The sequence below is a fragment of the Doryrhamphus excisus genome, linkage group LG18 (assembly GCF_037039965.1).
Source record: "Doryrhamphus excisus strain RoL-2023G ecotype Guam linkage group LG18, RoL_Dexc_Guam_v1.1, whole genome shotgun sequence".
In the NCBI taxonomy this organism is placed as follows: Eukaryota; Metazoa; Chordata; class Actinopteri; order Syngnathiformes; family Syngnathidae; genus Doryrhamphus; species Doryrhamphus excisus.
This window is the reverse complement of record NC_136374.1, coordinates 13,509,467-13,525,711: the sequence shown is the minus strand read 5'-3', so window position 1 is coordinate 13,525,711 and position 16,245 is coordinate 13,509,467. Positions and strand designations below refer to the sequence as shown.

General features: G+C 40.1%; 1 protein-coding gene across 2 annotated transcripts in view; it reads left to right on the top strand.

Moving 5' to 3' along the window:
* Window positions 1-16,245, top strand: part of LOC131105943 (plexin-A2-like) — a 91,314-nt gene that overhangs the window by 62,058 nt on the left and 13,011 nt on the right. For both annotated transcript variants that reach the window (XM_058054500.2, XM_078798643.1), the window contains 11 exons: window positions 1,031-1,230; window positions 2,871-3,022; window positions 3,902-4,019; window positions 4,341-4,477; window positions 4,803-4,970; window positions 8,264-8,357; window positions 11,004-11,243; window positions 12,145-12,288; window positions 13,112-13,346; window positions 14,100-14,242; window positions 15,916-16,184. In XM_058054500.2, coding sequence (XP_057910483.2) covers window positions 1,031-1,230; window positions 2,871-3,022; window positions 3,902-4,019; window positions 4,341-4,477; window positions 4,803-4,970; window positions 8,264-8,357; window positions 11,004-11,243; window positions 12,145-12,288; window positions 13,112-13,346; window positions 14,100-14,242; window positions 15,916-16,184 — 1,900 coding nt within the window. The remainder of the gene's footprint in view (window positions 1-1,030; window positions 1,231-2,870; window positions 3,023-3,901; window positions 4,020-4,340; window positions 4,478-4,802; window positions 4,971-8,263; window positions 8,358-11,003; window positions 11,244-12,144; window positions 12,289-13,111; window positions 13,347-14,099; window positions 14,243-15,915; window positions 16,185-16,245) is intronic.

The window sequence follows — 16,245 nt, the reverse complement described above, 5'->3', positions numbered from 1 at the left end:
ATTCTTGGTTTGATGTATTCATGTTTAATAGATACTTTTTATATAAGTAACTACAAGTTAATTATTTTAAGTAGCTTACACAAATCTGCAAAAAGTTCATTCATTCATTCATTTTCTACCGCTTATCCTCACGAGGGTCGCGGGGGTTGCTGGAGCCTATCCCAGCTGTCTTCGGGCGAGAGGCGGGGTACACCCTGGACTGGTGGCCAGCCAATCACAGGGCACATATAGACAAACAACCATTCACACTCACATTCATACCTATGGACAATTTGGAGTTGGCAAAAAGTTCATATTAATCAAAAATTACAAGTTAAATAAACTGAAAAGACATAATTTAACTGGCAACTAAACATTTATAAGTAGAACTTTTAAGAAAACGTTAACTATACTTATACAAATTCATTATTTTGAGCATTCGGAATTACAGTGACTTAAGTTGTATGTAAACTATGTTTTTTAAGTTAATTTTACTTAATTTAGCCATAGTTGAATTTAATCAAAACATATTAGTTAAAAGTACTCAAAATGGAACAACATGTTAAATAAACTTGACATAATGGTAATGGTTTTATTTCATTTGAACATGCATCAGATTACAATTGAATGCATCACATAATCAGTTCACAGTTCCACATGTCCAAAAGGAGTAGGAAGAAGCAAAGCTTATTAAATCCTACCCCTCCATCTGGTACTTTTACAATCAGCAACGCTTACATTTGTTCACTTCCTGCTTTCCATAATACAGTTTAAGGTTTTTTTTTGTTTGTTTGTTTGTTTTTTGTTTTTTTAATTAAGTAATTAAGTCATTCAAAATTTTTAAGAACTTTGAGTATGCATAACTTCATTTATTTAAGTACTTTGAACATTCCGGTTTACAGTATAGTCGGCAGCTCAACTGATTAATATTTGGTATATTTTTATATACAGTGTATTTTTGGTAACATTTTAGTAACTTCAGCCCCACAATGGTGTACTGCAGAATATTTTACAATTCCACTTATTGTTAATCTTCAACGTCCTCCCACAGTGCACTTGTACAAATGCAGCGCCCAGCGGGACAGCTGCGGCATGTGTCTGCGAGCGGAGAAAAAGTTCCAGTGCGGCTGGTGCAGCAACGAGGGCAGATGCACAATGAAGCAGCACTGCCCCCCCATCTCTCCGTACGCCAGCCGCTGGCTTGACCTCTCAGCTGCCAACGTCAAGTGTACCAACCCACGTATCACTGAGGTCTGTTTATTCATATATTTGATAATATTTACATCACTTTGGTACCGTCCAGTATAGATTACTGAGAGATGTTGTGGAATATACTGTAACTTTGTTAAACATGTTAAACTACAGTACTTCCTTACCACTACATATACCACAAGATGTATCCAGTACAGTGAGTCTAGCACGGGTGGAATATTATGTCTTCGTCTGGTAGTAGAACTGTAGTCATCATATAAATACTCCATCTGCCATTGAGAACTGGATGAATTTTACATGCTAACACGGTAACAGACGGCAGTTCACAAGGTAAACATCATGCTTGATAAAGATCAGCATGTCATCAGTGTAAGCATTAGCATACTGCTGATTAAATATTAAGAGGTGCTCACATGACCGTATGGAAACTGGTTGGAACCTTGTGTCCATAAAAGGTGGCAGTGCACTTCTGTCAAATAGAGGATCTTTGACACGACTTTATAACTCCATTTAGGACAATATTATTATAACCGAATAAATAAATAAATAACCGAATAATTAGGCTATATGCAAAATAAGAAAATGGGATGTTCAACTGGCAGCCCACCAGCCCGCAACTTTAGTTCAAATTTTGTAAGTGATTAGGATTTTTGCAGCACTTTTGTCATATAAATGATCTTTGACTAGCGTTTTTTTTTTTTTTTTGCAGTACATCCTTAAAAAACTCCTGTCAAGATGGTTGACTAGTGTTTTGTAGTAGATCCTTTTAAAAACAGCAGGCAGAGTGCTCCTCTTATATAGAGGATCTTGAATGGGCCTAAATATTTATTCATTCATTCATTCATTTTCTACCGCTTTTTTCCTCACGAGGGTCGCAGGGGGTGCCGGAGCCTATCCCAACTGTCTTCGGGCGAGAGGGCGGGGTACACCCTGGACTGGTCGGGCCTAAAAATATTGCTGCTTTTTTAATTTAATGACAATGAATGAGATTTGAATTTTGAAATGTTTTGTTGGCGCACTTAACTCCTTAACTCCTCAAATAGAATGTGAATAAAAGCTAGCGGGGTTTAGCATTTTAATGCGGTTTTGTGTGTTTGCGTTTTGGACTGGATAAGTATATTTTCACCGCAATGTGTTTTAGCGCTTTTTTTAAAAGGAGCGTTTTACAATGCTCGATGTGAAAGTGCAGGATCTGAGTATAAAAATACGATAAACACGTTTATTTTTTGCTAGCTCATCTTGGCCGTAAACAGACATTTTCTACACACGGTAGAAAACTCACACAAGCATGCAACATGCAAACTCCACACAGAGATGGCCGAGGGTGGAATTGAACTCGAGTCTCCTAGCTGCGAGGCCTGCGCGCTAACCACTCGTGCAGTGTGCCCCAATTTTTCAATTACTGGGCAAAACTGTCCATTGATGTAAGGATTTTTGCATTTAATTAATGCTGGTAAAAAATATGTCATATCAATTGCTACACCCATAGGTATGAATGTGAGTGTGAATGGTTGTTTGTCTATATGTGCCCTGTGATTGGCTGGCCACCAGTCCAGGGTGTACCCCGCCTCTCGCTCAAAGAGAGCTGGGATAGGCTCCAGCACCAGCAAATGAATGAATGAATGAATCTCAAAAGTCAACTTAAGTCATGTAACCTCGTCCATTTTTTCTTTATGTAGGTGAGCCCAGTTGCAGGGCCTCTAGAGGGCGGTACACTGGTCACCATCCAGGGCTTGAACCTGGGCCTGTCCTTCTCCGAGCTGGAGGGCAACGTGAAAGTGGCGGGGGTGCAATGCATCCCTCGAGAGGAGGGCTACATCACTGCTGAACAGTAAGAGAGACGCCTTGTGTGTAAATAAATCCAATGCAATTATTTTGCTAAATCCGTTTGCTGGAATGTAGTCGGTCGGGAGGGAGGGAGGGGCTTTCCGCGGCTCCGGAGGCAAAAGGAAGAGACGGCCTTTGTGCGGTTGTGCAGTCGCTGTTAGGAGGCTGGCGGCTGTAATTGAAATGCACGGCATGTAGCTGACTGGAGGGACAATCTGTTAGCCATGTGTTTCTCTCACAGCCATGTAATGTGATTGGGCTCACACTGCAAGGCTTTCTCATTTATAACCTTGTAAAAAAAAAAAAATACTGTAAAAATAAAAAAACGCCAAAGGAAAATGAGAAAACTCTCGGTGGGGTACGGATGGGCGGCGGCGGCGATTCACCGCTGTGAAAGATGACGGTACTGCTCTTCGAGACATTCATTTCAGTGTACGGTCACTTATTTAATGACTCATTCATTCATTCAAGTTTTATCTTATTGACCTGAGAGACAACGTCGATTTATTATGGAAGCCCCTACGTTGTCATGACAACTGCAGGTAATAGTTGGGTGGCGATCATGCAGCGCATGGAGGGAAGGAGGAGGGTTGTAGTTTATCACATGGGTTCTGGAGATGTTTTCCATTAGGAAGAAAGATGGTCCTCCATGCTGACCCACTACTTTTATGAAAGCAACCTCAATCACAGAGACAGCAGCCCCGAGGGATGAGTGTGTTTTGTCACATTTCGACCGAGTAGCACTATTGCCACAGTACAATTGGAAATTGGAAGCCCTTATTAGGTTTTTTTCTGATGGTGATAACAATTTTACATCATAAATAGTACAACCGGTGTCTGCATGGATGATGACGTGTTATCTGATGATGTTATTGTGTGCCAGGATCGTGTGTGAGATGGTGGCCGGCCCTAAAGGAAGTACACCGGGTCCTGTAAAACTTTGTGTCGGCGAATGTAGACCTGAACTTCGTACTCAATCCTCCCAGCTTTACTCATTTGTGGTAATTCTGACATTAAATATGAAATTTATGCATGTGCTTTTTGTTATTTGGTGCAGACGAGAACACATGTTAATGTAATCCATTCATTCAGTAATTCAAGTAGAGAAGAAAGCAATAGAATACTTGATTAGGGAGTGCTTGCTCTGGAAGATCATGTTTATTAGTCTGTGTGCACAATTGTTATTTAATTGCTCCCGCTGTTGGGATGCCGTTTTAGTCTTATTTTGTGCATGACTTTTGTAAATCTGTTTACCAAGCTATTCCAAAAAAATCCATAAAAATCCTATTCCAGTACAATCTCTGATTATCGATTCTCAACAGACTCCTTCCATGCTGGCGCTGACCCCAGGCCGAGGGCCCGAATCTGGAGGCACTAAGGTCACCATTGTCGGAGACAACCTGGGGGCGGGTAGCTCCGTGAATGTATACTTTGGGAATCAAACCTGCGAGCTGTACAGGTGAGTTAAAAGGCATGATAAACATACTGTGTTACTTCCATTCTGTTTGCAATGAAACCCACAATAGCGGGTACTTTTCTGTGTGCATCCATTTCAAGCTAAAAACGTGACACGGTGCGAGCCAGGAGGGTCGAGGCAACGAGCCATTAGCTCGAACGCCCTCTAATTACAGCGTTCCATCCCTAATGTGTCAGTAATATGGCCGAGATGGGACAGGCTATAATGACGCCTCTGCCCACACATGCAACGCTCATCATATCCATGTGAAGCCAAGGTTTTGCAATCAAACACGGAATTAAATCCTTCTTTCCTGTGACTCCCATAGGAGGACCACTTCAGAGATTGTTTGCTTCTCGGCTCCGTCTGTGACTGGAGCGGGACAAGTGCAAGTCAGTCTGAGGGTGGACCGGGCAAGGGCTCCAGGTAGTCTGTCCTTTGAGTACATAGAAGACCCCACAGTCCAGCGTATTGAGCCGCTATGGAGCATTACAAGGTAATTGGAATTTGTATTGTTGCTGTTTGATACAATAAATTACAGATTCAGTAGCAAAAAAAGCTTTATAAGCATACACTACAAAAACAATTACAATATATGTTATCTATCTCTCTGTGTTTTATAATGTTATGTCAAACTGATGTCAGTTTGTGTAATTTTGTCTTTATTAGCAAATTCTTACAATTAGAACTGTACTGCAAAAAAGGTCAGTAAGGATAATTCATAATGCCGCCTACAGAGAACATACTAACTCCTTATTTCTAAAATCACAAGTACTTAAACTTGCTATTGTAGACACTTACTGTGGTACCCATTATGTCATTGGATGGTCATATCACCTTGTACTTCAGTACGTGACAAAAATTAAAATTAAAATTAAAATTAAAATTAAAATTAAAATTAAAATTAAAATTAAAATTAAAATTAAAATTAAAATTAAAATTAAAATTAAAATTAAAATTAAAATTAAAATTAAAATTAAAATTAAAATTAAAATTTTAAAAACTTGTATGGTCATATCACCTCGTACTTTGGTACGTGACAAAAATAAAATTAAAAAGAAAAAAACTTAAACTATATTAGAAAAGCAGGAAGTGAACAAATGCCCCGGGCCATCGGTACATCATTATTGTCGAGCCCTGATATATCACTATATTGACACTTACTATGGTACCCATTATGTCATTGGATGGTCATATCACCTCGTACTTCGGTACGAGGTACATTATTTAAAAAAAACAAAAAAAAAAACTTAAAATGTATTATGGAAAGCAGGAAGTGAACAAATGTAACAGTTACTGATTGTAAAAGTACCAGATGGAGGGGTAGGATTTAATAAGCTTTGCTTCTTCCTACTCCTTTTGGACATGTGGAACTGTGAACTGATTATGTGATGCATTCAATTGTAATCTGATGCATGTTCAAATGAAATAAAACCATTACCATTACCATTACAAATAAATATTCAGTAGTTACCAGCCTTGGGTGTCATGTTGGTGTGTAAAACGAGGTACTAAGATAAATAGTTGAGTACTCCACTTCCCTGCTTCAGAGTCTTGTGACTTTACAGACGTTATGGGGAATCAGTTTACATCAGATGAGCCAAAAATTCAGGGGTACCTTGCACAAAAGGTATTTGCCTGGGTGCTTGCAGGCTAACTACTAATTTTAGTCGTGAAATCATGAATGGTTGTAGCTTTGTGAGGGGCTCCCGCAACTCATGTTTACATGCTGAATATACTGTTTAATTAGAAGAGTACGCTGTAATGAATGCAAGGCAAATTTAAAGGGCCCCAGGTCGTTCAGAGGCGCTAAACAAATATGAGTTGGTTTACGGAGATGAGTCAGACTTGCAGTCTCATTTCTTGGAATTCAAAGTGCATATTGAAGCGCATTAGCCGAGGTTTACTGTCAGAACCCTCGATTGGATGTGTGCTCGTCACTGTAGGATGGATGGTACAAAGTCACTGCTTCGAAATCAAACTGTCAATGCAGTCTCTGCTCAGCACATCCTTCTGGTGTGTTGACAAGTTTCAGTTCATAGCGCAAGTTAAATACTGACTACTTTTTTATGCTCCTTATTTGAAAAAAAGTCTGTGAAAATTACTCCTGCTATTTGTGTCAGTTTAGTGTATATTCTTTTTACAAGGCGATGTCACCCATTTTCATGCGCTTTAACAGAATCAGTGGAAAACTTTCTAAATGTTTGCAGCAGATATGACATCAGATGTATAGCATGTGATGCTCTGTTGATGCAAACAGCCAGGATCTGTCCAAGAAAAACTATACATTAAAAGTTCATTTCTAATTATTTAACCATGAGATGCACGAGTGACTGGACCCTACACTCTTCCATAAGTGGGTGAAAAATGACCGATACTAGAATCAATGCGTTTTTATGCCAATTTTGCCATTTTGGTTAGGAATAATCACTTGTATGATATTTAGTATTATATTTAGGAGTTGATAAGTTGATAAGAATCAAAGATTCCTATTGGATTCCATAGAAAATGTATGCAGGTCATTTTTGACTCACTTATGGAAGGTTGGGGTAGTAACGCAAAAACTAAAAATTCTTAAAATGTATAAAAGTTAAAAATGTGAATGGCATGATATCAAAAAACTGTTTTTTGAGGAATACCTGGAATATGAAACGATAAAAAAAATTTCATTACAAAGATATTTGAAGAAAACAACCTGACCGGGTCATTTTTGACCCACTTATGGAAGGTTGGGGTAGTAACACAAAAACAAAAAATTCTTAAAATGTATAAAAGTTAAAAATGTTAATGACATGATATCAAAAACGTGTTTTTGAGGAATACCTGGAATATGAAATTCTACAAAAATTTCATTATAAAGATATTTCAAGAAAACAACCTGACCGGGTCATTTTTGACCCACTTATGGAAGGTTGGGGTAGTAACACAAAAACTAAAATTTCTTAAAATGTATAAAAGGTAAGTTAAAAATGTGAATGGCATGATATCAAAAACATGTTTTTTGAGGAATACCTGCAATATGAAATGATAAAAAAAATTTAATTACAAAGATATTTCAAGAAAACAACCTGACTGGGTCATTTTTGACCCACTTATGCATCTAAGGGTTAATGATTCATGTCAAAAAGATCTAAACAGGATTAGGAAATGCAGCATAAGATAACAGACCTCACTTAATTGAGATTCAGGTGGGACTGTCAGGCAGTGTGTCCCTGCAGATAAGGACTGCAGAGAGAGAACGCGGCCTATAACCAAGTGACAGGACGAGCTTTGCGGAGCTGCAATCTCCTGTCGATGTCTCATCATGGATGCATTCGTCCCACCAAGAGTCTGTACAAGCTTAGCTAGCCTTTGAAGTGCCAGCAAACAAGGTTTGGCGCGTTGTCAGAGTGGACATGGAAATTCTCCTCTGTGCTTAAGTTTTCACACTCAAACGACGGCACAGCACAGGTTATGCCAAGATCACAGCATTCCGTTCATTGTAGTCTCATCTGGGTAAGATACGTAAACAAGCAGCTCCGGAATTCTTGCTATTCCAGCCTCAAAGTCACGGCTGAATACAAAAATAGGAGCCAGCTGGTTTCCCCCGTTTGATCCGGCACCCCCGCCCAATAACAAAGAGCGCAACGCCTTGCCAGCTTCTCCAAAGTCTATTCCTGAAGCCTCTCTGGAAAACGTCAGGTTACAAAGCTCCATCTGCGTTTGTTACACTAATTAAAACATGGGGATGAATCGGTTTGATGCTGTGTGCCTCTGATCAATAATCCGTGCTCTTTCCCTTCTACATAGCGGCCACACCACGCTGACTGTTACCGGGACCAACCTGGATGTCGTTCAGGAGCCGCGAGTTCGAATCAAATATGGCGGCCACGAGTCTGTCAATGTGAGTGTGACATCCAATAATGTGCTGCACTAAACCTCTGATGAAGTTGTTTACCGTTTGATCAATGTCGGCTGGGATCCAAGCAGGTGGGAGATTACCTACGAACCCTGACTTTTAACTCGGTGATACGCATGCTATTCATTTTTAGCCAACAATCCATCTCACTGGACATAAAGCTACCTCCAGCAATGTTAGCAGTACTCGCCTATCCCAACTGTCTTCAGGCGAGAGGCGTGGTTCGTGGACTGGTTGCCAGCCAATGACAGGGCACATATAGACAAACAACCATTCACACTCACATTCATACCTATGGACAATTTGGAGTCGCTAATTAACCTAGCATGTTTTTGCGGAGTACCAGGCACGCACAGGGAGAACATGCAAATTCCACACAGAGATGCCCGAGCGGGGAATCGAACCCGTGCTGTGGGGCCGGCAACCACTCTACCACTGTGCAGCCACATAAGCAATTAGAAACTTAAAACTTAAAAAAACGTAAAAAAAAATTAAGTTGACTCAACTTAAAAAAAAATTTGTAACCTCGCAGCCTTAAAATTTGGATTAAATCTAGCAAATTATTTCAACTCACAACAAAGTTTCTTCAACTTAAAAGATCAAGTTCAAGTGACTTATTGCTTTGTTTTGGGAACTTTCTTTATTAAGTCAAATAAACAAATATTTTTGTTGTATCAACAATAGAACTCAAGTAATCTCAACTCACTTTTGATTTAGTCTAAGTAATTAGCTCAAGTAAATTCAACTCACAATTAAATTGAAATTAATTGAAATGATTTGTTAACCTGATTTGAAAGTGAGTTGAGATTACTTGAATTGCATTGTTGATACAACCAATAATTATAACATAATATAATTTAATAATAATAATTTGCTAGATTTAATGAAAATTTTAAGGCAGCAAGGTTTCAAATTTTTGAGTCAACTTGGAATTTTTTTACAGAATGTATCAGCTTCTTCAATGCAGTAGTCGGGGTTGAAATCTGACACAAATCATAACAACGAGAAATGCCATGTTAAATCAACTATTTGGTTACAAAACAATAAGCTACCAAACAGAAATTTGGATTAAAGTCAAAAAATGTCTGGAACAATTTTTCAATTTTTTTGTAATAATCCATTGAACATAATAATGAAGCTGTACATAAGAGTTATGCAGAAGGTCATGAAAAGGGTTTTTTCCAGAACAGTTCATTTCTATGTGCTTTAGAAATACAACAGAAGAAGAAGTGAACGCCTAATCCAATATGGAAGGTGGCTGGTTTTCCAATAGTAGAGAATATTAGTTCCCTGTAACTCCAAGGCAGCCACAATGGAGTCTGAAGGCTCTATAGACTCTACCTCTTGACGTATATCTAACAGTTATCATTACCAGCCACACAAAACGTAGTGAAACAAGAAAAACAAGCAGAAAATGTCAGATAAGGAGCAAACTGAGCTCTAATGCATGTAGACAGCGCTGCCCTCTGAGCCAATTAAATGGTGTGTTAATGATGACTGTACGGGATTTGAGCCGCTCAATTAAAACAGCAGTTTGACAGAACCGCTGGCAGCACTGCGATCTGAGAGCAGGAGAGAAAGAGAAAGGGGTTTAAAGTTGACCTTTGACACAAATCAGCTGCCGAGAAAGAGGGTCACTGGCGAATTTAATGAGGGCAGCAATTCAAATCATAAATATCTAAAAACTTAGCGTCGAACGAATAAATTACAAAGGCAAGGACTTGAAAATCACTCTGGGCAAAAACTGAGATAAAAACGCTTTGACGATTAGAATTCAGCTTGGAGCTGGCGAAACTTTAAGGTCAGGTTGATTTTGAGGAGTTTAAGCAACTTTCACAAAAAAAAGGGAACTCTATAGGCAACTGGGATATTTATCCATCCATCCATCCATTTTCGATGCCGCTTATCCTTATCCGAGGATACACTGGAGCCTATACCAGCTGACGTCAGGTGAGAGGTGGGGATTGGGCAGGGCACATATAGACAAACAATTATTCACGCTCACATTCATACCTATGGACAAACACAGTAAGTCACCTTAAACAGTACACTACCGCTCAAACGTTTGGGATCACGTGCAAATTTCTTTGTTTTCCAGAGAAAAACACATTTTCATGCATTTCACAAACAATTTTTTTTTCCATTTTACAAACAATTAAAATGAATCAGATGATTTTCAAAGAAGGATGTACATTTTTGCTAATCTAAATCTAAAATCTCTTACCATGCTGTTAACTACTCCCTTCACAAACTGGGTCTAACAAGGACATAAAAACGATGCACAACTGTGCAAAAAGACAAATATGTGAGAGTGTGTAGTTTAAGACAAAGACGCCTCACAGGTCGTCACCTGGCAGTTGCTCTAAATAGTAGCCGTCAAACACCAGTGTCAGTATCAACTGTGAAGCGGCCACTTCAGGATGCTTTATTTCATAGCAGGACTGCCAAGAAAAAGCCATATCTGGCCATGACTAGCCAAAAAAAATGTCCAAGTGATCCCAAACTTTTGAGCGGTCGTGTATATATATAAAGGATTATAGAATGGTTTTAATAACAATTTCAATCTGGTCTACATGAGTTTGGTCATTTTGACGGCTATCCTCCTATAACTTCAATCTGACTTGTGTGCAGGTATGCAAGGTGCTCAACACGACCACCATCAGCTGCTTTGCCCCATCACTGCAATCAGACTACAACGGCCAACAGGAGAGCATCAAACATGTGGACGAGTTTGGCTTCGTTTTCAACAATGTCCAAGCTCTTCTCACCTACAGCAACACCAGCTTTGTCTACTATCCCAACCCCTACCTGGAGCCACTCAGCCTCTCGGGCATCCTGGAGCAGAAACCGGGTGCTCCCATCATCCTAAAAGTACATTATCTGCTCATAAGGCTTGACATTTGATGACGTACGGGGGGGTTGGGGGGGGAGCTGGAGCCTATTCCAGCTGTCTTTTGGGCAAGAGGCGGGGTACACCAATGCAAATTTCCCCACTGAGGGACGAATAAAGGCATATCATCATCACCCTGGACTGGTGGCCAGCCAATCACAGGGCACATATAGACAAACAACCATTCACACTCACATTCATACCTATGGACAATTTGGAGTCGCTAATTAACCTAGCATGTTTTTGGAATGTGGGAGGAAACCGGAGTACCCGGAGAAAACCCACGGGAGAACATGCAAACTCCACACAGAGATGGCCGACTAACTAGGAGACTAGCATTTACAGTACATGATGCTGAAGAGTTTATTTTCCACTCCAAAAATAAAAAAGTAGGCCTTGTGTATCTGTAACACAAATATTGACCGTTTAAGTGCTTTTTTTTTAAATCACCACTGACTGTAAAGGCCCAAAGATGTGTATATTCCTGGAACATCAAAGTGTCCTTCCTCGGATCAATAAATCTAATCCCATTAAGTCATCTTCCATTCATGTTTCAGGCTCACAACATAATTGGCTGCTTGGACTATTCATCACGTCTCTACGCAAACAGCCTCCTTGAGTAGACCACTAATGACTAGTCGTTTTTAATTTTGCTCCTCCTTGCTAGCAACAGAAGCAGATTCTGTGGTTCTGCAACATTTTTCGAAAAAAAATTTGCATGGTAATCATTTAATTGACAACGCAACTACGTATCAGTCAGCAAATCAAAGTGGCTTTCATTTTGCAAAATGAGATAATGCATTTCAACAGTAATGAAGTTAGCACTTGCTAAAAAAAGTCTGCCATTTTTCAGCATTTTGTTTCTATCTCCTGACAACGCAGGGCCGTAACCTGGTACCATCAGCATCTGGAGGGGCCAGGTTGAACTACACCGTGCTGATCGGAGACACGCCCTGTATCCTCACAGTGTCCGACACACAGTTACTCTGCGAGCCGCCCAACCTCACCGGCCAGCACAAAGTCCTGGTCAGTCTAATCTAACGGGTTTCTCGTGTATGTCTGTCGTCAAATCTGATGTGTCCTGCACGGATGTGGGTCAGCACTTATTTGTGTCGTGTATGTGTGTGTTTTGTGGGTCAGTGACAGGCTTTGTGTCTGTCATTGTGTGTCGTTCATGGTTGGATAGCTAGCCAATTATAACAGCACTCTGCTGTGTAGAATTATTGACAGGCGAACTTGCACAAATTGGAAAAAACAACAAAACACATCACTTTGGCCAAATACATTGTATTGTTAGTCTCCAACTACAGCATCTTAAATCTGCTAATGGTAATGGTTTTATTTCATTTGAACATGCATCAGATTACAATTGAATGCATCACATAATCAGTTCACAGTTCCACATGTCCAAAAGGAGTAGGAAGAAGCAAAGCTTATTAAATCCTACCCCTCCATCTGGTACTTTTACAATCAGTAACTGTTACATTTGTTCACTTCCTGCTTTCCATAATACAGTCCAAGTTTTTTTTTTGTTTGTTTTTTTAAATAATGTACCTCGTACCGAAGTATGTCCTTGAATATGGAAATATGTCTTTGAATATGGATTTTTAGAAATTATACTATAAGGAGCTTGTAGGCCTTAGGACAATATTGGTTCAGACGTTATTGTTTCACATGGAACCCTATTGATTAGGATCAATATCCTAGTATCTGAGTCAGAATCCTTGTTTCAAAACAAATTTTCACCTGATTGTTTTCAAATCAATATGTTTCAGACAAACATTCAAGGATTATTGACTTCCAATTATATCTAAACTATATGATTTTCCTTTTGCCTTCTAATGACAAGGTCCAAGTGGGAGGACTCCATATTTCTCCGGGAGAAGTCCACATCCGGTCCGACAGCCTCCTCACACTCCCAGCCATCATGAGCATCACAGCCGGAGGAGGGCTGCTTCTCGTGGTGGTGGTCATCGTCCTGCTCGCCTACAGACGGAAATCGCACGAAAATGACCTCACTCTCAAGCGCCTGCAGCTGCAGATGGATAATCTGGAATCTCGTGTGGCTTTGGAGTGCAAGGAAGGTGAGGATAGTGGATTCGATCATCTCTGTCCGTTTATCCAGGATGAGGCAGACGGGCTAATTACGACTCCGTCATATAAAAATGTTACCCACGTCTATAGAGGATACATCGGTAACGTAGTGATTCACAAAAATGGCTTGTGTGGGATCAGTTGCCAATGGGCTCTTCAAAATCAGTCTGGTATTGACTGTCAATCAGCCCAAGTTCTGATGCTCCTTTTGTCCTATGATTTGTTTAATGCGTTAAAAATAGTCTAACTAGGGATATAAAAATATAAATAAAATATATATAAAAAAACTACAAACCAAAATAAATTAATAAATAAAAAAAAATAAAAAAAATAAAAAAAACCTTAAACTGTATTATAGAAAGCAGGAAGTGAACAAATGTAACAGTTACTGATTGTAAAAGTACCAGATGGAGGGGTAGGATTTAATAAGCTTTGCTTCTTCCTACTCCTTTAAGAAAAAACAACAAACCAAAATAATAAATAAATAAATAAAACCTTAAACTGTATTATGGAAAGCAGGAAGTGAACAAATGTAACAGTTACTGATTGTAAAAGTACCAGATGGAGGGGTAGGATTTAATAAGCTTTGCTTCTTCCTACTCCTTTTGGACATGTGGAACTGTGAACTGATTATGTGATGCATTCAATTGTAATCTGATGCATGTTCAAATGAAATTAAACCATTACCATTACCATATTATTTTTAAGAGATGAAACTAAATGTATTTCTGTCCTTTGTGAAGCTTTCGCTGAGCTGCAGACCGACATCAACGAGCTAACGAGCGACCTGGACCGTGCTGGCATCCCTTACCTGGACTACCGCACTTACGCAATGAGGGTTCTCTTTCCTGGCATCGACGACCACCCGGTGCTCAGAGAACTGGAGGTGAGAGAAGGGCAGCAATACCCGATGTATCCTTGGCTGTCAAAGCGCTGTCAAACAGAGCAGCGTGAGCAAATGCTAGCTGGAGCTCGGTGGTATGACTTGGGTTGGTTTCATGCTGCAGCAGCTGGCGGAATTTGCTGCCTCGGTGGCTCTCAGCAGTGCAGTCAGACCAGTCACTGTGACTGCCAGTTCATCTCATCTCAAAACTTTTTCAAATGTTTATAGTCGTTTTAAACAAGAGTTTGATATCCAGTATTTTTTCCTATAATGTCCCATTTGTTCATTTTCATGAGTTCATTTTAAATGACACATTATTTGCCATAATGAGTAGTACCCTCCACCTCCACCCGGGAACTAAAACCACCAAGGTTGTCTTCTTTAGCGTCACAATTGAATAGCCTCGTAATTCCTTCATCACACACTTTATCAGTCTCTCTCTCTTTCGTTGTCACTCTCGGAGTGACTTCTGTCATGTGGCAAATTAGCCTATTAGCTTGAGCTGCCCTCTTCATCACATACAGTAGTAGTCTATCCTTTTCGATCCAGTTGGTGATAGTGGATGGTTGGTGTTCCAAGCTGAAGTTGAAGTAATTCTACCCTTGATCAAGCTTACTTAATATTTGTCAGAATATTGTCTACATCACTACGTCACGAAGCTGCACTCTAAGCATCATGGGGAATGCAGTTTTTAAGGCATAAATTGGGTTCAAACCGGGAGAAAAAGTAGCAACTTATGCACCGGAAATTTCACTCATTCATTAATTTTCAACCGCTTATCCTCACGAGGGTCGCACAGGGTGCTGGAGCCTATCCCAGCTGTCCAGGGGTACACACTGGACTGGTTGCCAGCCAATCACAGGGTACATATAGACAAACGACCATTCACACTCACATTCATACCTATGGATAATTTAATTTAATATAATTAAACAGCCAGTTAAAAACACTGACAAAAAAAACATAAAACCACAGCTTGTACTTAAGTTTCTGGGTATAAGGGTTTTGGGGCTTTTTTGGAAGAAAGGAAACAAAATAATACTCGCTTTGCAAAAAGCTGTGCAAAAAATAACAACAACAAAAAAATATTTACAGGCCAGAAAAAGGTCAATATTTCATTCATTCATTCATTCATTGGAGTGCTAGAGCCAATCACAGGGCACATATAGACAAACAACCATTCACACTCACATTCATACCTATGGACAATTTGGAGTCGCCAATTAACCTAGCATGTTTTTGGAATGTGGGAGGAAACCGGAGTACCCGGAGAAAACCCACGCATGCACGGGGAGAACATGCAAACTCCACACAGAGATGGCCAAGGGTGGAATTGAACTCAAGTGCACCGGAAATTTGCTATATGTAAATTGGAAATAGTCTGTTTGCATTGCGGTCAAGGGGTGCAGTCACCAACAGATCCAACAGACGGAGCAATAATATTGATGATTGTTGAGCTTTGGACGGAGGTATATAGTAAGATAGCCAGACGGCACATAACAACATAGCCTTTCAATTCATATCACATTGCAATGCCAAGTTAGAGTGCAAACAAGTCTCTATTTCAGCTGACGACTAACCGCCACTCTTCCATGATCTGTTCCGTCTGTGGTCAAACACTTGTTCACACAATCATGCCCTTTTATCTAACAAGCATGATGAAATGATGTACGCAGGTGCCGGGGAGTGGACAGGCAGGCGTGGAGAAAGCCTTGAAGCAGTTTGCACAGCTGGTGAACAACAAAGTCTTCCTCCTGACGTTCATCCGCACGCTGGAGTTGCAGCGTTCATTCTCCATGCGGGACCGCGGCTACGTGGCGTCGCTTATCATGACGGCTCTGCAGGGGCGGTTGGAGTACGCCACGGACATCCTCAAGCACCTGCTCTCAGACCTGATCGAACGCAACCTGGAGAGCAAGAACCACCCAAAACTGCTCCTAAGGAGGTAAACCTTGCCAATACGAAAAAGAGGGTGAATTTCTGCACTAAACTTTGTCTCCTTCAAA